The sequence below is a fragment of the Scardinius erythrophthalmus genome (genome assembly GCF_964197995.2).
Source record: "Scardinius erythrophthalmus genome assembly, chromosome: 21".
NCBI classification, from domain to species: domain Eukaryota; kingdom Metazoa; phylum Chordata; class Actinopteri; order Cypriniformes; family Leuciscidae; genus Scardinius; species Scardinius erythrophthalmus.
Window position 1 is genome coordinate 27,638,579 of NC_138241.1, and position 21,201 is coordinate 27,659,779.

The 21,201-nt window shown below is 37.2% G+C and overlaps 1 protein-coding gene across 1 annotated transcript in view; it reads right to left on the reverse strand.

Moving 5' to 3' along the window:
• dctn1b (dynactin 1b) overlaps positions 1 to 20,934 on the reverse strand; it is a 35,672-nt gene extending 14,738 nt beyond the window's left edge. Inside the window, exons 1-7 of the mRNA XM_081351639.1 lie at positions 20,867 to 20,934; positions 20,613 to 20,685; positions 20,200 to 20,334; positions 5,159 to 5,410; positions 4,981 to 5,059; positions 4,873 to 4,904; positions 3,502 to 3,522 (exon numbers count right to left, since the gene is read on the reverse strand). Of these exons, the coding sequence (XP_081207765.1) occupies positions 3,502 to 3,522; positions 4,873 to 4,904; positions 4,981 to 5,059; positions 5,159 to 5,410; positions 20,200 to 20,331 (516 nt within the window). The 5' untranslated portion in view covers positions 20,332 to 20,334; positions 20,613 to 20,685; positions 20,867 to 20,934. The remainder of the gene's footprint in view (positions 1 to 3,501; positions 3,523 to 4,872; positions 4,905 to 4,980; positions 5,060 to 5,158; positions 5,411 to 20,199; positions 20,335 to 20,612; positions 20,686 to 20,866) is intronic.
• Between the last annotated feature and the right edge of the window lie 267 nt (positions 20,935 to 21,201).

Sequence of the window (21,201 nt, forward strand, 5' to 3'; positions counted from 1 at the left end):
CTACAAGTCAAGTCAAGTCAAGTCAACTTTATTTATATAGCGCTTTTCACAATACAGATTGTATCAAAGCAGCTTCACAGTATTAAATAAAATAGTACATCAGTGTTTGTTTCTGGTGTAAAACATCCACGTTTGGTAATGCAGATCAATAGCACTGGTGAATCGATTAATCAATTTAAGCATCCCCAACTGAGCAAGCCAAAGGCAACAGTGGCAAGGAACCGAAAAACTCCATTAGGTGACCTAATGGAGAAAAAAAAACCTTGGGAGAACCCAGGCTCAGTCGGGGGCCAGTTCTCCTCTGGCGTTTATGAAGTAGAGACCGGATTTAACTGTAAGATTAAAATATTATATAAATGCCTGGCTGAAGAGATGCGTCTTTAATCTAGTTTTAAACTGGGAGAGCGAATCTGAGCAACGAACAGTATCAGGAAGGCTATTCCAGAGTTTTGGTGCTAAATGTGAAAATGCTCTAATACAAGTACCAATTAGTTAACTACGGGTACCCAACCACCCATTAGTTAACTACTACAGGTACCCATAAGTTAACTACAGGTACCCAACCACCCATTAGTTAACTACAGGTACCAATTAGTTAACTACAGGTACCCAGCCTCCCATTAGTTAAGTACAGGTATCCATTATCCACCCAGCCACCAAACAGTTAACTACAGTTAACGAGGTACCCAGATAGCAACAGAGTCTGTGCCAAATCTGGCTTACATTCTGCACTTCTGGCTTGATTCTGGTGTCAAACAGAATTAGTGTTTTGTGTAAAACAGACTTAGGCTGAGCTCTGGCTTTTTGAGCTCTGGCCAACAAAAAGAAACAAAAGGCATCTTTTTTTTTTCGGCTAGAGTTTGGTTAGCCAGAAAAAGAAAAAAGTCAGCTGAGGTCTGGGTTGGTTTTGGTTACGTAACATGAACTATTGAAAAATACTTCTACATTTTTTTTAATTCTTAGTTAATGGCAATTTCAACATTTACTAATACATTTTTAAAATCCAAAGTTCTATTTGTTCACATTTTACTAAGTTTAATAAATGCTGTAAAAGTATTGCTCATTGTTAATTCATGTTAACTAATATAGTTAACTGTTAAAAAATTCAACCTTATTGTAAAGTGTTACCAAAGTGTTACCCCTAATTCAATATAAAACATTCTAAGATTTGAAATGTGTTTCTGTATGTTTAAAAATGCATTACTGTGGTTTGTTAGAGCATGATTTGCAGACCCATTAAAGAACAGAGTAGAGAAGGGAGACAGATTGATGTATCACATTACAGCTCTGTAAGAGAGAAAAGTGATGTGTAGTAGAAAACAGAGAGGGGGATGAACAAAAGTGAATAATAGGCCTTTCACTGTTTCCTCTCTGCATCCCATTCCATTCATTTGTCGTGCCATATCTAAGGCCTGCATCTCTACTTATATGATACTTACTAGTTGTAAGTTAGTACTAACTAAAACTAAAAACACTTAACAACATTCCAGATTTCCTGTAATAAAGCAATTGTTGCAAAATTTTGAATACATCACAGAACCCGTCTACTTACAGTGTGTAGTTCATATGTTTATTCACCGTACTCAAGATATTCTTGTATATATAACATTTTATACCGATTTATAATTTTACATAACTACTAAATATGATATTTAAATATAATGATATAATAAGATGATATAATAATTTTATATAATGTTAACACAATATAATGCAACTGTTTAAAAAATGTGATGCCAACTTCTGCACTGTTGTTTGCTTTTGGATGAGGTTTCAAAACACTTACACAGCTTTTGTAAGTTTCTTTAGTCATTTATAATTCCACCAAGATGACCATTTCACTATCACTGAGTCGACTATCCTTAAGATCAAGTAACTTTGGTGGGTGCGGTAAAATTGGTAAAGAAAATCACTAGTAAAACGTTAACACTGGTTTAGCTTTAATTGAGAAAATAAACTAATAAACCCCAAATTGAACAAGCTTTGTTTCTATTACATAAGTCATGCTGTATTCATTGATGTTACCACTGTTTTCTAATGTTAAAGAAGTGAAGGTTAAAAATACAGGCCCTTTTCTCTGTTAATTTCCTCATAGCAAGAGCTCCAAACAATCCTGACAGCCTGAACCAGATATCCTCCTAAATACCATTACCCTCAAACACTGACATTTAAAAGAAAATGCAGGGATGCGCACACAGGGCTTTCAGGTTCAATGTTTCATTGGTGGCCTAATGACAAGACAGCTATAATGCCAAGCCAGGATGCCGTACAAGGTTTGGCTCAGGGGGAATCAATCTCTCGGTCTTTCAACAAACATAGTTTATATCATACGCTCTTAAAAAATGATTTTTAGTGGAAAAAGGTTATTTAGGTTCTTCACACTAAAAATGGTTATTTCAAGAACTGTTTGCTGAATTTCTTTGGGGAACCCAAAATGATTCTTCTACAAAGAACACAATCCTTAAAAAATTACAGTAAAAAATAAAACAAAAAATTATATTTTAGCATAATTTCGTAGTGATGAGGAAATACAGTAGTGGCCAGAGGTGATATACAGCCTAAAACAATTTAAATATTGACCCTTTATTCAATTTATTATTATTATTTTTATTTTCTAAGCATATTGCGTAGTTGTGCTTGGAGTCAATTGTTTAATTTATGACAACGCAATGAAACATGCCAAATTGTGTGGACATCATTTTAGGCCATACAAAGAAATTCTGAATACATGCAAAAATGAGAAAGAACAAATGATTATGTTGTAGTAAATATATACCTTTTCATGTGTGCTATATGTTTTTCATGCATTTTATTTGCATAGTAAAATAAAACCTGCAGCTGTAGTTTGCTTTAAATTATTCAAAATCCTATAAATAAAAATTTCTGTTTATTTCTAGGTGTAAACTACTGAATCTCAGACTTTCAATGAGGTCTTAGACTATTTTTTGATGATAGTATATCGATAGAAAATACTGCTGTTCATATTTGTTTTGAAATGTGTTTAAGTGAGGATGAATCAAGATAAATATGTATGTAGAGGTCTTTTATGATACATGTAGATGTGCAGCTTTCACATTAAGAAATAAATGTGCATTAAAAACTTTAAGTATGAAGAAAATAATGCATATTATTTAAATTCACACTGACACAACTCATTTTTAAAATGACTTTTAAGAAACATGCAATCTCAGTGACAAAGTAATTGTGAATATCTGCACTAACACACCAAAAGCAAGTTAAATTTGTTCACTGACATGGTCTGTCTCACACACATAAACACATTGTACTCAGCATGCTGATTCATATAATCCATTTAAAGCATCCATTCGCCAAATAACACTGCCATCCAGCTAGCAAAGCACTTGCACACATGAATAAATGTACATAAAATGAATATAAACAATGCAGTAACAAACACGCATCACACATACACATACACACACACACACTGCAGAGCTGTATTATCATTGCTGAAACAGAGGTTAGAGAAACATGCAGCACCTTTTTTGGTTTGGTTCCTCTCTGTACACTCAGATGGAGGAGGAAGAGGTGACAGATTAAAGTTTGATCAGTCAGTGTGTTTGTAATGAGCATGAATGTCTCTCACATACAAACACACCAAGATTTCCACTTAAACAGTGCAATAATCTTTTTGTATCTTAGACAGAAACCTTATAAAAAGTCTATGAAAAAATCAGACAGGTTGCGTTCATGCATGTTTGTATTAGTGAGGGCAGGTTAAGGACCCTTTGTGAAAAAGAAGTATTTAGCATATTTAAAAAAAAGTAAATAACATGCTTAAGTGTGAACTGAATGTAATGTTTCCAAACACTCGCTTGCATGTTATTCACAATTAAATGAAAATGTATTATTTATTTAATTCTATCTATGAAATATGATTAAAGTGTACTGCCGAATGTAGTGACAAACATTGATGGTAAACTAAAATTTACTTTAATGTCATTTCTATTGAAACTTGTATGTCATGAATTTAAATGTATTTGTAATCACAAATTTGTAATGATTAAGTTGCAGATTTAAAATATATTCATTTTAAATGTAATATCAAATAACAGTTAAAATTAAAATCAAGAACTACACTTGTGTTGTAGTATGTCATAGTAAGATTTGAAATGCACTACATTCAGTAGAATTAAGCACACTTCTTTTTAACAAGAGACGAGATAAAGAGAAGGACTATATGTGTGTTTGTGTATTTTTTGGTTGGGACTGGGAAGAATTACAAAGTGCAAAGACATGCTTGTTAAATTAACGTTAGCCGTGGCCCATGAAAAAGAAGGGACTCAGAAACATGGTTCACTTTTACAGACACAGATACAGGATGAGCAATAGTTTGTGGCCAGAGAGTGTTACTATATCCCCCTCTGCTGGAGAGAACAGGTCATTCGCACTGCTTTTAAGGTAAAGTAGTCCGCCTCAGACGATGACACACCACAGGCTATTCATAGACCATCTAATGTATATTACACATAAACATGGCAAGAGCTACAGTACCTGAAATGGTGAGCTCTAATCTGATTGGTTGGCCCTATATGCAACTTTCAAGGTCATCAGAGGTAACTACACAAATTTCTGCTGATTTCTTTTTGGTAGAGCCAGTGACAGACCAGACTATTGTTGTAGTATCAACAATTTCAGATAAACTCTCACCTGGCTTTTAAAAAATCAGACTATAATTGGTGGCTTTTTGAGATGAGTCAGATGGTCCTTTTCTGTCTGATTGGGCAGTTCTTGGCCAGAATAAACTGTAAAAGTCTGGCTAAGCAAGACTAAACACCTGTTCAAAAGACCACTGGAGTTTGTCTGAGAAACAATATATGAACATATGTTTAGATCCCTTTCATCACTCACCACTTTGTTTGCCCTTGGACCTTCAATTATCTCTGAGAAGAAAAGATAAAATGAGATGATTAAAAGATGATAAAAAAAAAGCAGATGTGCATGAAACTGATTTCCTACCTCGTTTCAGCATTTTGGAGGTGGCAGCTTCTGGCGTGTCAGGAGATGTTGTGTCAGCCAAATCTTCAACTAACTGAATCTGCAAGAGGTCACAGCAGTTTCCAAGAACATTTACTGCACATGTTTTCACCCATCACACCTGTTAGTGTTTATACGCAGCAAGCATGTGTGGGAGTACCTGTGATTGGCGTACAAATATACCATGGTTCTCCTGACAGGTGAAATATCGTTTGCCCTGCACAGTCCCATCATTCTTCCCTTTAGGTTCCTCTAGAATGACTCCCACCCATTTTCCAGAGGCAAAGAGGGTGTTTCCAATATATGCCACGGTACCTCGATGACCTTTACCGATGACCTCAACTAGAGAACCCACCTTAACAGGCCGCCCGCCTCCATCTGAACTCATTCTGCTGCTGCCGCTGCTGGTGGTCTGAGGATGAGAGAGAAAAAACCTTGAATGACAAAAAGAGCTTTTGATTAAAGCTACACTGTGTAGGATTTACTCCCATCTAGCGGTGAAATTGTATATGACTACGAACTGAATATTACTTTCTAGCCCCTCCCATTCCGAGGGCGTCCTATGGTGGTCGTATTATTTCAAATCTGCCGGCAGTCGCGAGTAATCTCCCCCTCGCATTCGTCACGGCGCCACTGAGCGTAAAAACGCGAAAGGTGAAGCTTGAATTTCCAGGTATGTCCCTCTTTGTCTAATGTATTTTCAAGATGGATGCGCAACATGGCTTCCGCCATTCGAGCGACTCGCTCGTATGTATTCTAAATGGCAGATTCTACGCTTACGAGAATACTTGATTAGTTGGTTGAAGTGATTACTCATTAATGAGAACGTATAATTTTGAAAGAACAAAGTGTTTTTTGCCAAAAATCAACTTAAAATATTACACAGTGTAGCTTTAAATCAAAGAAAATGGTAGACCAGATGACCAGAACTGACCAGATGTTCTTGCTTACAGTGCCCCTAAAATATTTGGTTCCACTTTATTTTGATAGACCCCTAAATACATTATGCTTTGCAAACTATAAGTAACTTTGCGGCTACATGTCAACTAACCCTCATTCATTTGCAACTTCATTTGTCAACTCTCAGTAGAGTAATAGTAGACTGTTAGGTTAGGGTTAGGGTTAGGGTTAGAAGAATAAGTTGACATACTCACAAAGTCACTTATAGTCAGTAGAATGTCTGTTGAGGAGCATCAAAATAAAGTGTTAGCAGATATTAATGTGTGAACTTGAGGTCATACTGTACATCCACTAAAAATCCCATTTGAGACCAGCCAGTTAAAAAATCAATGCAAAAATGGCTAGGGAAAAGGACATTAGTTCTGAGACCATCTCTAACATAATTTTTTTTATTTGAAACTATAACTTTGTTTGATATTATTGTCACTTGGCTTGATATTAAAGTAATATTAAAGCATACCAAAGGGTGGCCGTTGATAAGATGTATCCAAGCGTCACTTAATGTCACAAACTAGGAACGATGGCTGGGACATATCAGAGAAGTTATTCGAGTAGGAAGCAAGCAACATGACTGTGTGATACTGCTTTTATACAACAGATCAATAAACAAGAAGTTCATGTTGAGAAATGTACATTTAAAAGTAGGGTAGGCAGCTTCGGAGAGGCTAGCAATAGCAAGCTGTATAGCTTAGTTTGAAAGCATAAGATCCCACCCTCTGCACACAGCAGAGTCTGCAAAGCGTCAAGAGAGACAACTCTAAATTACCTCATGTCTCAAAGTGTAACCGGGCCTACTTAACCCGCTTCAAGCGGGATTCGAGCCGGGGTCTCCGGCGTAGGAGGTGGACGCTCTAACAAGGAGGCTAAAGACCACACCACTGACTTGTACCACCTGACTGCTGCAGATAAATTTCGGCATTGATAGTGTTGCCATAGAAACACATAATTCCAAGTCTGAAGGCGTAGAGAGCCACGGGTTGCCATCTCTTAATTACGGTAATTATGACAACATGGCGTGAAAGCAGCATAAGCTTGTTGTTTTGGTTCAGGAGGAACTGTAAAATGCGGCTGCTGTTTATTTACGGCGCTCTGTGACTGTCTGTCTATAACTCTGCACAGCCTCATGAAACGCACTGAGGACGTGTGATGTCTGCGAGAGCAGTGTGTGCAGAGGTATGGAAATCCATAGGCTGATAGGACATCCTATCACTGCGTTTGGACCGAATGCAATGATTGGAAAAACATTTTTGATCCTGAGACTTCCATAGAAGATATATGTAAAAAATAATTATATTCAGACCAATTCTATTATTGATTGCTATCAGGATATGAAGAGAGTTTCAACAAAAAGTGTTTATGGAAAACACTGCCTACCCTACCTTTAATACACAACACTGTCAGTTTCTTTGACTGTTTTTGCTGTGCCAATGAAAATAGTTCCAAACGAAGTCACAGCAGATCCTGTTTGATATTGTGGTTTTTTTAAAACAAATTAGTTGAATTAATCATTCAATGACTAATAAAGGCAGTTTATTTGTTTCGTCCTAGAATGAATCAGCATTTTTGAATGAATCGTTTGAATGAACAAATTAATTACTGGCGTAACAATGCAGTCAAAAAAAATCCCCATCACTAAAACTCGACAGTCCGTCTAGATTCTGGATTGCACAAACACAGACAAGAGGAGTGACACACATTGTAAAGTCACAGTGCTGTTGGAACGTATATTGGCACTCCTCCAGCCAATCAGATTTGTAAAATGGCAGCTCAGCCAATCAGATTCAAACTGAATAGATGATCTGGGGGAGTTGAGTCCATTTGCAGACTCCTCATTAGGTATCTGAACTAGTCTCTCATGCCCTCCAGATTGCATGTCTGAGAGGACAATTGGTGGTTATTTAGGAAGCACTCAGACCCGAGCTCATGGCTGAAAAAAAGTTTGTGACGCAGCCTTTATCTTTACTGCAGAAGACTCCAGATGAAGCAGAAGCATTGTTACCTGCAGTCACAGTGCACACACACACACACACACACACACACACACACACACACACACACACACACACCAGCTGATCCTGAGAGACCTGCTCCATTTCACTTCTATTAAGTCATTTCAACTCCCTCTAATCACAGAGAGGCTGGGGTCCAAAATTAGTTTTATATCAGAAACTAAAAATAAGCACCAGACACATAAAGGTAACAAGCTTCGGCACAATATTTGCAGTGTTTTGTTATTCTTGCTGACTCTAATTGTAAACTCTAAAGAGGTGGGGACATTAGGTTACAATGTAACAATAGAAAGAGAACACAAATGATAGATGTGACCTCTTCGCAACTTGAACTCAGACCTGTGCAAAGACTGGCAGCAGCTCACTGCAAGGTGACATATTCATTCATTACACAGACAGATTTAATATAATGACGTTGCTGACTAATGTTGAAACATTAAGCTGAATAATACATTGTGGGCACAGGACAGGAGTTACGGAAAACTGACTTGTGACTCAGCAGAAATAAGTCACTGTGTCAGTAAGGGTTAAAAACTACGGGTTAAGGAATGTATTTTTTGGAATAGATCTTGTGAAGCTTGTTAAAAAAAGCTTTAAGTAAAAGCCAAATAATTTGAATTTTAAGTTCCTTATGAAGCTTAAGCAGTGGAGCTTTTCCATATGTAAGTGTTTAAAGGGGTCATATAATGGTACATGCACTTTTACAAGTTGATTGCACTGAAATGTCTGTTGGCAGTGCCTGTACAAAACCATCCTATCATGATAAAAATCCATCCAGTGGTTTTGTTTTAATCTCCTTATATGTTTGACCCTCTCTGAAATCAAGCCGTTCGATATTGTGACGTCATAAGATCGTACGCCCCTCCCGCTATTGTGAGTGACAGCCGTGTTTCAACACAAGACCCGCCCTGAGCGAGCTGTGACAGCCGTCATAGTAGTCCGCCATTGTTGTTATGCTGGAGTAGAATGGCGTCTAAGCGATTGTGGTGTTCAGTTCTTAGATGTAATAAGGAACACAGCAGTCATTTGGATGTTCCTAAATCCGAGCCGTTGAAGACGCAGTGGCTGAGTTTTGTTTTTGAAGCGATATGCCCAAAGGATTGACGCGGGGATTCCCTCATGGGGATTCCCCACGATCGTCCATGCTTTCATGTTTGCGCAAATCATTTCACACCAGACAGCTTTACAAACGAGAAAAAACGGATCGGTACCAACGTGCTCCTGCTGAACCTCCAGAAGATGTGAGTGTAATGTTTTATTAACCTTTATATTAGTATTTATATTAATCTTTGCGAAATTTGCCAGCCTTGCTGCAGGCTTCACGATGAATGCGTCTAAGGTTTATACTCAGGGTACATTACAGCATGTTTTCTATGTACGACATTCTCAATATATTTCATAATCCCACGTTTATAATGAACAACGCGTGGTTATTGTGTGTAGAAACGGTGTACGCACAGAACAGAGGGGCGGGGTGAGCAAAGCTCATTATCATTTAAAGACACATGCACTGAAACGGCATGCTGAAAACAGAGCTGTTTTTGACCAGGTAAAATGAGTGTTTTCTTACAATGCTAATGAGAATTTTTAATTAAAGTATATTACAAACTTTTAATTTAGACCCTAAAGAATCATATTAGCTTGTACAAAAATGGCATTATATGACCCCTTTAAGATAAGTGTCATTTTCTGTTTCTGAATCAGTTATATGTCGTCCATCAATTATTTTTCCACATGTATTTATTAAAATGTGAAAGTATGTAAATATTAAATATAGGCCTATATTTGAGTAACTAACCTCTTCTGTTATAGAACCTCTAATAATCCACAAGGTTTCAGAGAATAAATTCACAGGAATAAATAAACACGCACATTTGCCTTTCTATCATGGTGGGGACTCATTGACCTCTATTGTTTTTATACTGTACTAATGAGATTTTCTATCTTCTAACCCTAAACCTGAACCACTCCTCACGCAAACCTTTTTGCATTTTTAGGTTGTAATTAAGACATGTCTGGTAAGTTTATTAATGTGTTCGCTGGCTGCTCCCCATAATGTAAATGATTTCAGGTTTTACTATCTTTGTGGGGATGCATTACTATTCCCTAACAATCCATTTAAACTGGGGTTTAATGTTCATAGTGCTGTCTAATGTTTTATACAGGAAAAGGGCATAAAAGACCGGAAGTTATTAACCATGTCAGCTTGAGATAATGAAGTTGAGCTACAGTAAAGGCTTTGGTTCAGTTTTAATATTAGGATTTGGGCTGGAATCAAGTTAAAATAATCTAATTAAATATGATCTGACAAAATGCTTTTAGTCAAAGATAAAGTCTTTTTTATGTTGTTGCTGTGTTACTCAGCAAATGTGCCAAAAATTGCACTGCTCCATTACTGGCCTGCAGTAAAAACGGCCTCATACATTAAAACAAACACACTGCAATTGATTGCATAGCATTTTGTACACAAGCAAATGCATTTTAGCTAAAAGCTGAGCCTTACAAATTCCAGAACACTGACTGAGCCCACGCATGCTCTTGTCTGACACATGCTAAAACACCTGCATGTCCACATTGAGAGCAAATATATACTGTACACCTGCTCATCACTGCACAGCACATACTAATTCTACTTTAATACAATTAGTAGGTTTTTGAGGGTGGCAGACAGACAGTATGTGTGTGACAAAAAGAGTGTCCACTGTATGTCACTCACCCTGCTGTAAGGGTATCTTTTCATCTGAGACATGCTGCTCCTGCGTCGCTGTTGACAACGGTTCCTTGCCTTGCTTCAGCAACCAGCGCAGTCTATTCAATCCCCCAACCCACTGTCTTCCTATCTCTCTGTCTGTCTGCCTTTCTATCTCCACCTAACTCTCATCACTCAAACCTTTGTCCATACGATGAGTGTCTGAGAGGGTTTGGTTCAGCTCCAGCAGAGACACAGACTGAACCCCAGAGAGGACACAGGAGAGACACCAGTGGAGGTCCTGCTGGATGTCTGAGCTCAGACGAACCAGCTAGCATGTGAAATGTCAGAATGATCCCAGCATTAAACTGAGTTAGAATGTGAGGTGTGTGTGTGTGTAAGTCTGGCTGACTGATCTGTGCTGCTAGGTGAGTGTGTGAGAGCAGTGCAACTGCGCTAATGTCTGTGCTGCCTTCTGCAGGAGAGCAAAAGAGGCAGAACTGGGTCCTAAAGCCCTCCGACACCGAATAATGATCAAACTTACATATTTAATATGTAATGTACTCTTTGAGTGAATAAAAGACAGAGAAACCACATACTTTACAATAAGGTCTAATAACAGAGGATGACCAAAGTTATTATTTATAGTGTATGATTTACAGTGTAGTTTTATTATTGATAACTAAAACTAAATCTGAGATAAAAAATAAAGCTAAATAAAATATTTAAAAAAGACAAAATGACTAAATAAAATGAAAATGACAACTGAATAAATGCTAATTCAAAATATTATTAAACACTATAATAAATATAAATGATACTAAAATAACACTGGTGCAACTATTTAAAAAGTGTTGTAAAATGCAAACTAAAAGGAACAGTGTCACCATTCCCCTGCTTCTTTTATTATATTATCTTCTGTCTTACTGTGTCTGGTTTTCATATGCTGTGTTTAATTTCTGTAGTACCTTGTTTCTATAGTTACCCTTGGTCTTGTCAGTCTCTATGGTTACTCATCACACACCTGTTACTCATTATCTTGTTACACAGTATATTTGAAGAGTTCAGATGCAAAAGCCTCTAAGTGCCATCTGAAATTTTCTTCTAGAATGATTAAGTTCAGTAATTTCACTTAAATGACAAAGAAAATGACCTACTAATTGTCATTTAAGTGAAATTACTGAACTTAGATATACGAGCTTGATAAAAGTGATCATTCTAGAAGAAAATTTCAGATAGCACTTAGAGGCTTTTGCATCTGAACTCTTCAAATATACCCTTGTGTTTCAGTCTGTAGTTGTCGGTTGTTGTCTTTATACCTCAATGTAAAGCTGACGAGTCTCCTGTGTTGCCTATGTTATCTTGTTTGGATTATTGCCATCAGCTCCTGGTTTGGATTACCTTTGTGTTATGTGTTCCTGAAAAAAGACTGCTTGCTAAATATCCTCACCTCTCCTTGTCCCTGCTACACCCATGACAGAACGACCAACCAATCATTAGTATGGCTCTAGCTGCAAAATACCTCCCCCTCCTTACTCAGGATGATTGTTCCCTCGAGGACCATTCTAGTGAGGTTTTGGACCTTGCTCATCAGGCTCACTACCATGACAGTGCTTTGATTTCCTTTTATTATGCTAGACTCAATGACCAGTTAAAGGGATAGTTCACCCAAAAATGTAAATTCTGTCATTAATTACTTACCCTCATGTCGTTCCAAACCCGTAAGATATTCGTTCATCTTTGGAACTCAAATGAAGATCTTTTTAATGAAATCTGAGAATTTTCTTTCTCTCTATTGACAACCTACGCAACTACCACTTCTAAGTCCCAATCATGAAAGTAATCCATGTGATTCCAGTGGTTTAACCCCAATTCTATGAAGCGACACAATTGCTTTGTTTGTGCAAAATTTTTAATTACAAAATTTATCTCCAACACGCATTTACGCAATGTCTGCTCTCACGTCAACACAACACGCATGCGTCGTAGTGCTCTCATGATATTTTGTAAGTAAAGTGGTAAATGTTTTTTAGATTCAAAAATGTAGGTTAAATCACTGGAGCATGCTTTCCTGTAGCTCAAACAGTAGAGCGTTGGCGCTTGCACCGCTGAGGTCATGCGTTTGATTCCCAGGGAAAGCAAGAACTGATAAAAATGTATACCTTGAAACGCAATGTAAGTCGCTTTGGATAAAAGCGTCTGCCAAATGCATAAATGTAAATGTACAGTGTAAATGAGTCACATGGATTACTTTTCTGATGTCTTTACTACCTTTCTGAGCCTTGAAAGTGGAAGTTGCATCGGCTGTCAATAGAGGGACATAAATCTCTCAGATTTCATTAAAAATATTTTCATTTGTGTTCCGAAGATGAATGAAAGTCTTACGGATTTGGAACGACATGAGGGTGAGTTATTAATGACAGAATTTTTGGGTGAACTAACCCTTTAAAATCAAAATTCCTTTTTCCATTTATGATCCTCGAGGGAGATTCACTGAGATTCACAGCTGGGACCCAGCCGCCACGCCAGAGTCTCCAGCCGTCATGGCCGCCACGCCAGAGTCTCCAGCCGTCATGGCCGCCACGTCAAGGGTCTCGTCAATTTAAACTTAAATAAATATTTATGTCAGTTTATTTATTTGGTTAGTAACAATGTAAAACCTAGGATAATGTACTTCATTCATGCAAAATAAGCTCCTTCAAGGGTGATACAAGAGTCCTGATTACTCTATTGGGATTTATTTTGTGATAATGACTAGCTGACGGTACATTATCCTTTACATATTAATCACTGGATTACTAAAGGTCATGCGCGACTTTGTACGGAGGTGATCACTGGCACTCTTTTCTACTATGGTTCCCTACTATGGAATCCATTCAAACACAACTGTTCACACACTTAGCAAATAAGACTGTTTAAAGGTCCCGTTGCATGCGATTCCATGTTTCAAACTTTAGTTAGTGTGTAATGTTGCTGTTAGAGCATAAATAATATCTGTAAAATAATAAAGCTCAAAGTTCAATGCCAAGCTAGATATTTTATTTAACAGAAGTTGACTACAAAAAAACGGCTCGATTGGACTACACCCCTCTACTTCCTGCATTAGTGACATCACCAGAACCGTTTCTTTGACTAAGCTCCGCCCACAGGAATGCTCCCTCAACTCTACTGGCTACTTGCGCACTTCTTATAACTTAGCCTACTGTGTTTACTCAGCTCTTACGGTGATTTTCTGAAGTAAAACTGACGCTTCATCTTTTGTGTGATGTACAATAAACTTTATTAAACTCATCAGTACATGTTTGATCATCATTCAGACAGCAGACTTGTAGGCTTTTAATAAATAATGGATACATAGCCTACAAGCAGATGACAAATACGTTATAATAACCGTAATTAAACTACTAAACCATACCTGTTCCATCTCTATACAGCACTCTGACTCTGTAGGCATTATTGTCCGACTCGAAATGAACGCCGTTACTGAGAGTTTCTGATATTATCATCATTCCGTGAGATGAATTTTTCCTGACAGACTGAGCGCGAGTTCATGAAGCTCCGCCCCCTGGGTCGTCCAGCAGCACCTCATTTGCATTTAAAGGGGACACACTGAAACGGCTCGTTTTTCTGAGCCCCAAAAAATGTAAATTTAAACATGCTGTAAAAAATGATCTGTTGGGTATTTTGAGCTCAAACTTCACATACACACTCTGGGGACATCAGAGACTTATTTTACATCTTGTGAAAAGGGGCATAGAACGGGACCTTTAAGGCAGCAGGTCTCTTTAAGAGCGGCTCTCTATTCAGCCTCTCTGTTCCTCTCCAGCCCTATTCAAATGTGACGCAGGCAGCATCCGATATAAAGCCAAACACAGAAGAGTGAGTTCAGTCAGGAGAGGTGTGCACAACCTCAGCAGACTGACAAACAACACACAAACGCACACTGACAGGATTAATGCTCTTTATGAACGACAACTGCACTGAATCCCTGTGGGCTTATTTCTGTATTACACATTCTGCACAGAAAGCAAATGCTGATGTTCGCAACATGTTATACAGTTAGAAGGGACAGGTGCACAGCTGAAAACATTGTGCTCACAAAAACCAGTAAGCAATTGTGAGTCCAAACAGCAATTGGAGACATGCAAACAATGCATAAATCACACAATGAGAGCTTCTCTTCTCTGAACACTCTATGAAACAGAGCCTCTCGTCTGTATCAGTGACAGACAGTGCTCTATCAGGTTATAGGAATTGAGTGCAACAGTCGAGTTCTGGAAGTAAAAACTATTCGTTTCTCCATAGGGAAATTGATTTATAACAAAAACTTAACTACATTTAAAGACAGCTGTGAGTCAGTCAATGGTATATGCTTTTGTTGAAGCCATCTGTTCGCATTATTTCAACTTGTTTAAAAAAAGAATGTTTAACAGTGGAATTCCTGGTGAAAAACTACATTACCCATGATGCTGTACAGAAAATTCCACAAATCAGAGAGTCGTGCACTAAAAATGCTGCACTCTCATGAAGCACCGCAAATGACATACTCAAGTTAAACAGGTAAGGTTCAAATATATTCTTTCTAAATATATATATGATCAAAAATGAATAGTTTTATATTCGATCATCGTTTTTAATCTGATTATGCCATTCGCAATGCTTTATGGGATTGTAGTTCTTTCCCTTATTAAAGCCGTTAAGTACGCAGTCTTGTACCTTTGTCTTTTTGTCCAATTTTCAAATATTTTTTGCTTCAAATAAAAGTTTTTAATGTTGTGATTCACATTGTAGCTGGTTGGTTCATGGCTTATAATGCTTTATTGCAAACTTTTTAAAATCCCTGTGGGAAAAATTAATAGAAAAAATACTTCTCAAACCAATGAAACAGTGGGCAGGCACTGTTGCACTCTATAAGCAGGGGTGGGAATGAGGTTTGATTTATAGGGAAAGCAGAAGATACACTACATAGGGACAGAGAGGATATAAAGAATAACAATATAAGGAGGAGAACAAAAAAATTGCATCTGACACAAGAGCGTTCACTTATAAACACTATTTTAGCTTAAAGGGATAGTTCATCAAAAAAAATGTATTCTGTCATAATTTACTCAACCCTAGCAGTTGTGAAAAATATGATACACCGGTGTTTTGCCAGATGAGAAGTTTATCATCTTTTTACTCTTTTAATTCATTTTATAACTGTATCATACTGTATATCTCTTTTAATTTCTTTTAAAACTGTTTTAATTTTCCTAGCTTTTATTTTGTGATTATTTTAATTCCTTTCTGTAAAGCTCTTTGAATTACCATAGTGTATGAAATGTGCTATATAAATAAACTTGCCTTGCCTCAAGTTGATCCAAACCTGTATGAGTTTCTTTATGCTGTTGAAGACAAAAGAATATATTTTGAATAATACAGTTGACGGTATAGCAATTGACTGCCCTAGTATTTTTTTCCATACTTTGGAAGTCAATGCCTACCGTCAACTTTTTGGTTACCAGCATTCAGGTGAGTAAATGATGAGAGAATAATTTTCATAATTGCGTGAACTATCCCTTTAATTATCCCTTAACAAAGGCGTGAGACTTTCTGGAACATTTTATTGTAAGAATGTGTCTGATAAGAACATAAATGTCAGGTTTTAACATGCATGGTATTATTATAGGGATTTACTATACTTTGATGATTAATAAATAAAATCTTGTTAAAAATTAAAACTAATTGTTGTAATAATATATTTATATAGGCTATACACACACACAAAAACACATTTATTCATAAAGTTGTATACATTGATTTCACAGATAAATAGTATTATTATATCAATTGTACATAGATTATATAATTTATTAAATAGCATTCTCTTAAGATTCTCTTAATGACTATTTGGAATGAAATTTATTGAAACTATTGTATAAAATAAGTAAATAAAACAGTATGATTGCGTACACTTGGCTTATTTTCTGTGCTGTGCAGTAATGATAAACTGATCAAGAACCTGCCTGGTCCGTCTGTTCCCTCCCCCATTAATAAACAAACAAACAAATAAATAAATCAATATTACAGAATACTACAATCTTAATTGTAATTTACGTAAAAGCCGTTGCAGTGAATAGTAACAACAGTAAATTGAACGGTAGGTTGAACGCATCGCCAGCAGCCCATCAATTCTTCCATCGATCAGCCACCGCCTATTTATATAGCCTACTACAGCCGCTACATCCCTCAGCTGAGAATGATTAGTAGTTACAATCGCAAAAACAGATGGAGGATGTGTGGCCATTAAACGGTTCTTTCATGTTCTTTATTTCTAACCATGCGTTTGAACTTACCGTGATGTTTGTGGTGCTGTTGTTACTAAGCGTGTTGTGTCTATTCCCGTACAATGTGGATGTGACAGCTACTTCCTGAGGAGCGCTACGTCACACACAGCGGGAGCGGAGCGACACTGCTTCGAATGGGAGCTTTGGCATTCAAAAGGTCGAAAATCCATTCTAATGACATTCGCTTTTTTTTAACAGGCCCAGTGAAAGAAATTGCTTGAACATAAAGACATATAAATACACTTTAAAATCCCAATTAAATAGACAATTTAAAAAAAGGCAACAGGATTTCAATTTATTACATTTACCCTATATTAAGTTAATATTGGTTTGTAGTTAATTTAGTCTAAATAAATTTGGGAGTTAAGCTATTGTTGATATCCTGGGTAACAGGGTTGAATGAGCCTTGGACTTAATGATTCATTTTAAGTTAGATGATTTATTAGACACGTGTGATTTGTGCCTCTAATGCTTAAATTTGATAATGGGATATCAACGTGCACTGTATTCTTGTAATTTATCTTTATAATTAAACAGATTCTGTTTTGTGAATCTTTTTTTTTTTATGCTTATTTGATATCAAATTAAACATTTTAGACAAATGTTTTTTTTTTTCCACCGGAGAGATCTTGACAGATATGAATACAACTTTTCTTTTTTTGTCTTCTTTTCTTATTTTAGCATGGCATGAAACCACCAGTCCTGCTGTGTGCATATTTAAACACCATGAAATTGATCAACCTGGCAGGAAGTGATGTCCACGCAAACTCCTCCCTTTTAAACCCAATGCTGTCATACAGCTTATGAGCATCAGTTTGGACCATAGAGGTGAAAAGCACCACCCTCTTATCCACATCAACAGGGCTGTTTTACAAAGAGCTTTTGCAAGGCCACGACCCCGAAACTCCCTTTTTACAGAGATCCTTTTCACCTGTCTCCTCGACACAGGGCAAAATGCCCACAGTCCCGACAATAGACCCTTTTAGTTCTGCCACCCAAAAGCAGCTCCTGTTGTCAATCTGCATGTAGGAGTTCCTGATGTCCAACAGATCCTCACTGAGCCCAGCTCAAAAATATACTGTACTGCCATCCGACCAGCAAGCATAACCCTACAGACACCCACAATGCAGGTCAGAAATGAGCTGGGGAGGATATAGATGAGAAGGAAGACTCCACACAGCACAGCTTGAGTCCATGGCTGCTCTCTCTGAACCCAGTGGAGTATAAGGTCCTCACAGCTGAGTAATCTGCATCCCAAAACTCACGGATCTGATACCACAACATCTAGACTTTAGGACTGAGATCAGTGGAAAAGACAAAGACAAAATATTACAATAAAAGGCATGTGCCTTCTCAGTCTGTGAAGGTTTCAAAAAGGTATTAGCTTTTTTTAAATCACCCTAAATGCATGACAAAGTACAACTTTTTGTCAAGTAGCCTAGAGTGTGTATGAGTACTAGTTAAGCTTCTCCATTCAGAGATCCGACCTATCAGACGTAAAAGCGACCAAACGTTATAGGTGCAATTACAAATAGATGGCATCGATGCAAAATGTTGTCCAAAAATGTTGCGGATTCAATTAAAACAGTTATTATAGTATTACATACGATGTACAATTAAACATTTGAGCTCCGAGCTTTTTTCATTTCAGACGACTGGGAGTAAAGCTTCCTCTAAGAAATCACATGATCTTTGGGTTGCTCATCAAACCTAAATAAAAATCAGGTCAGGATGATAAATTCAACTGAAAATAGCTCTTCTATGCATTACTGACATTTCAAATAAAAATGTTAAAACACAGTACATTTCAAAAAGTTTTTATTGATTTATGTTGTTATAACAAATTACATTTGGTCTCAATAGAACAAATCACTTTATCCAAATTAATGTTGCAGTCATTTAATCATTCAGTCACAGGACAATCACAGTTTTTCCATTCTTTCATAAATTAAAAATACAAAACAGTAAAAAGTCAACTATATAGGTCATCTGATAATATTGGAGAAATGATTATGTTTGTGAGACAACGGGTCTTCGCAGGCCCGCTGTCCGGCGAAAAATTGGGTTCACAAAAAAAAAAAAAAGTTAATAAGCATAAACTATTAATACAGATATGTAATTGTCACATTCTCGCTGCCATTGTAATCAACATCAGTGCTACGGAGGTGGAAATGTGACATCATTAGCATTGCACGCAGCTTCTGTTGAACAGCATCTGTCAGTTTTAAGGCATTTACATCTCATGCCTCTCATTGACCAAATACATATACTTAAATTTATAGAAAACTGCACTGTTGTTGTTTTTTTCATAGAAGAGAACAGGCTATGTACAGTATAAATAAATTGAAATTATCTTAAGAAACACAAGCTATCTCAAAGACTCGAGTACACATCCGAATGTTCAAATATTCATTCTCATTCATTGGCACAGGTACATTAATGAAGCTTAGATTTGGACACCGTGCTTCTATTCAGATTTTTAAAACAATAATTTGAACGCATATAAGAAATTGATTTTTCTCCTATATAAACAGCTTCTTATAAAAGAAGAATTCCCTTTTTAATGATTAAGAAATAGACAAATGCTGATTGTGGTGTGCTTCTTTAGTGGTCTGAACCAGTGTTAAAAAGCCTGTTCATCAATAAAATGCTGGTCTTAGTGAAATTGCAGATCTCAGTCTCAGTTGCGATGGTGTTTTATGATGAGTTGGTACTCTATCAATGTGAAATTAGTCAGCTTGGCAATCACATCTGGAGCATTAAATTCACTGACCTTCTGGTAGCCCATGTGCTCATAGAGCTTCTGTGCATCTGTCTGGACCACCGAGGTGTGAAGCATCACTCCTAGATAACCTCGTTCGCGAGCGAAGTCTGCCACCATACGGCACAGCGCTTTGGCAATGCCTTGTCCACGGTGACTCTTTTTAACCGACATCCGCTTGAGTTCCAGGAAGTTCTCATCTTTCCCTGCAGGTAAACAAGCTACTGTACCCACAACGCGACCTTGACTCTCAGCCACCCAGAAGCAGGCGTTAGGTGGATCCAGGTAGGTCTGCTGAATGTGGTTGAGATCTTGATCAAGGGAAGTCTGAATGTACTTGGTGAACATGTAGCTTATGCACTGACGGCCTGCGGCCAAAAGCAGCGTGACTGCTAGTACAGGCAAAAGGATGGACTTTGAGCTGGTCAGTAAAGCGCAAAACACACATCCCAGAAACATCTGCGCTAGGGGCTGTTTGAGAACGTGCATGCAGGAAGGTGGGATGTGCTCACTCATTCCAACAGTAAAAACCTCCTTTACTTCTTCATGATCTTCTTCTCGGTAGCGACGAAACTGCACCTCAGCCATGACCTTCAAATCAAGCATGACGCCAGAAATAATAACAGAAAGCTTAACACTGTGTATCAAATCCTATTACACCTGTCTTATTATAATCTTGTCTTGTAAGTGAACAACATTTTACATCTACATGTCATCTAGATATTGATAATTGATAAATGATTCAAGATTTTTTTTCATTAATAAAAAAAAAACAGCATTTAATCTCACTTTTCAAGCCTTAAGTGTTTGTATTTTGTATCAAAATCATAAGACACAGTATTAGCCTATATAGTGGAACAGATACTCACAAATTGCTCGAGCAAAAGAATGCCTTGATCCTGATAAGATGAGATTTCCAGGTTATTGACCTTTACTCGATGACTGTCGGCAGCAAGTGAAGAAATATATGGCATTTGTGTGTTTACGGAAGTGTTCAGAGAGATTTACAATGTCAGTTGCAATGAATATTAACTGTAACAACATCATGCAATTCAATTATGGGAAACGAAAATGACTTTCGAAATGATTTTCGTATTTTGTAACAGAAATAATATAGACATACCTGTACTGTAAATGATCCTACAGAAATTAATCTTTTACTTTGTTCCAACGCTAGCTTCTTCTCTTTCGATGGCAACTTGAGAGGGAGCAGCCCTACCGCCATCTACGGGAGAGAAGGAATTATAAGTACGATGCATTTGGAAGTGGAAGGGTAATTAAAGGGACAGTATATATATTTTTTTACAGTCTATGCAGTACAACATTTTTAATTCTGTTATCATTTACTCACCTTCAGTTAAGTTGTTCCATACCTGTATTCATTTCTTTCTTCTGCTGAACACAAAAGAAGATATTCTGAAGAATGTCAGTAACCAAACGATGGTTTACATTGACTAT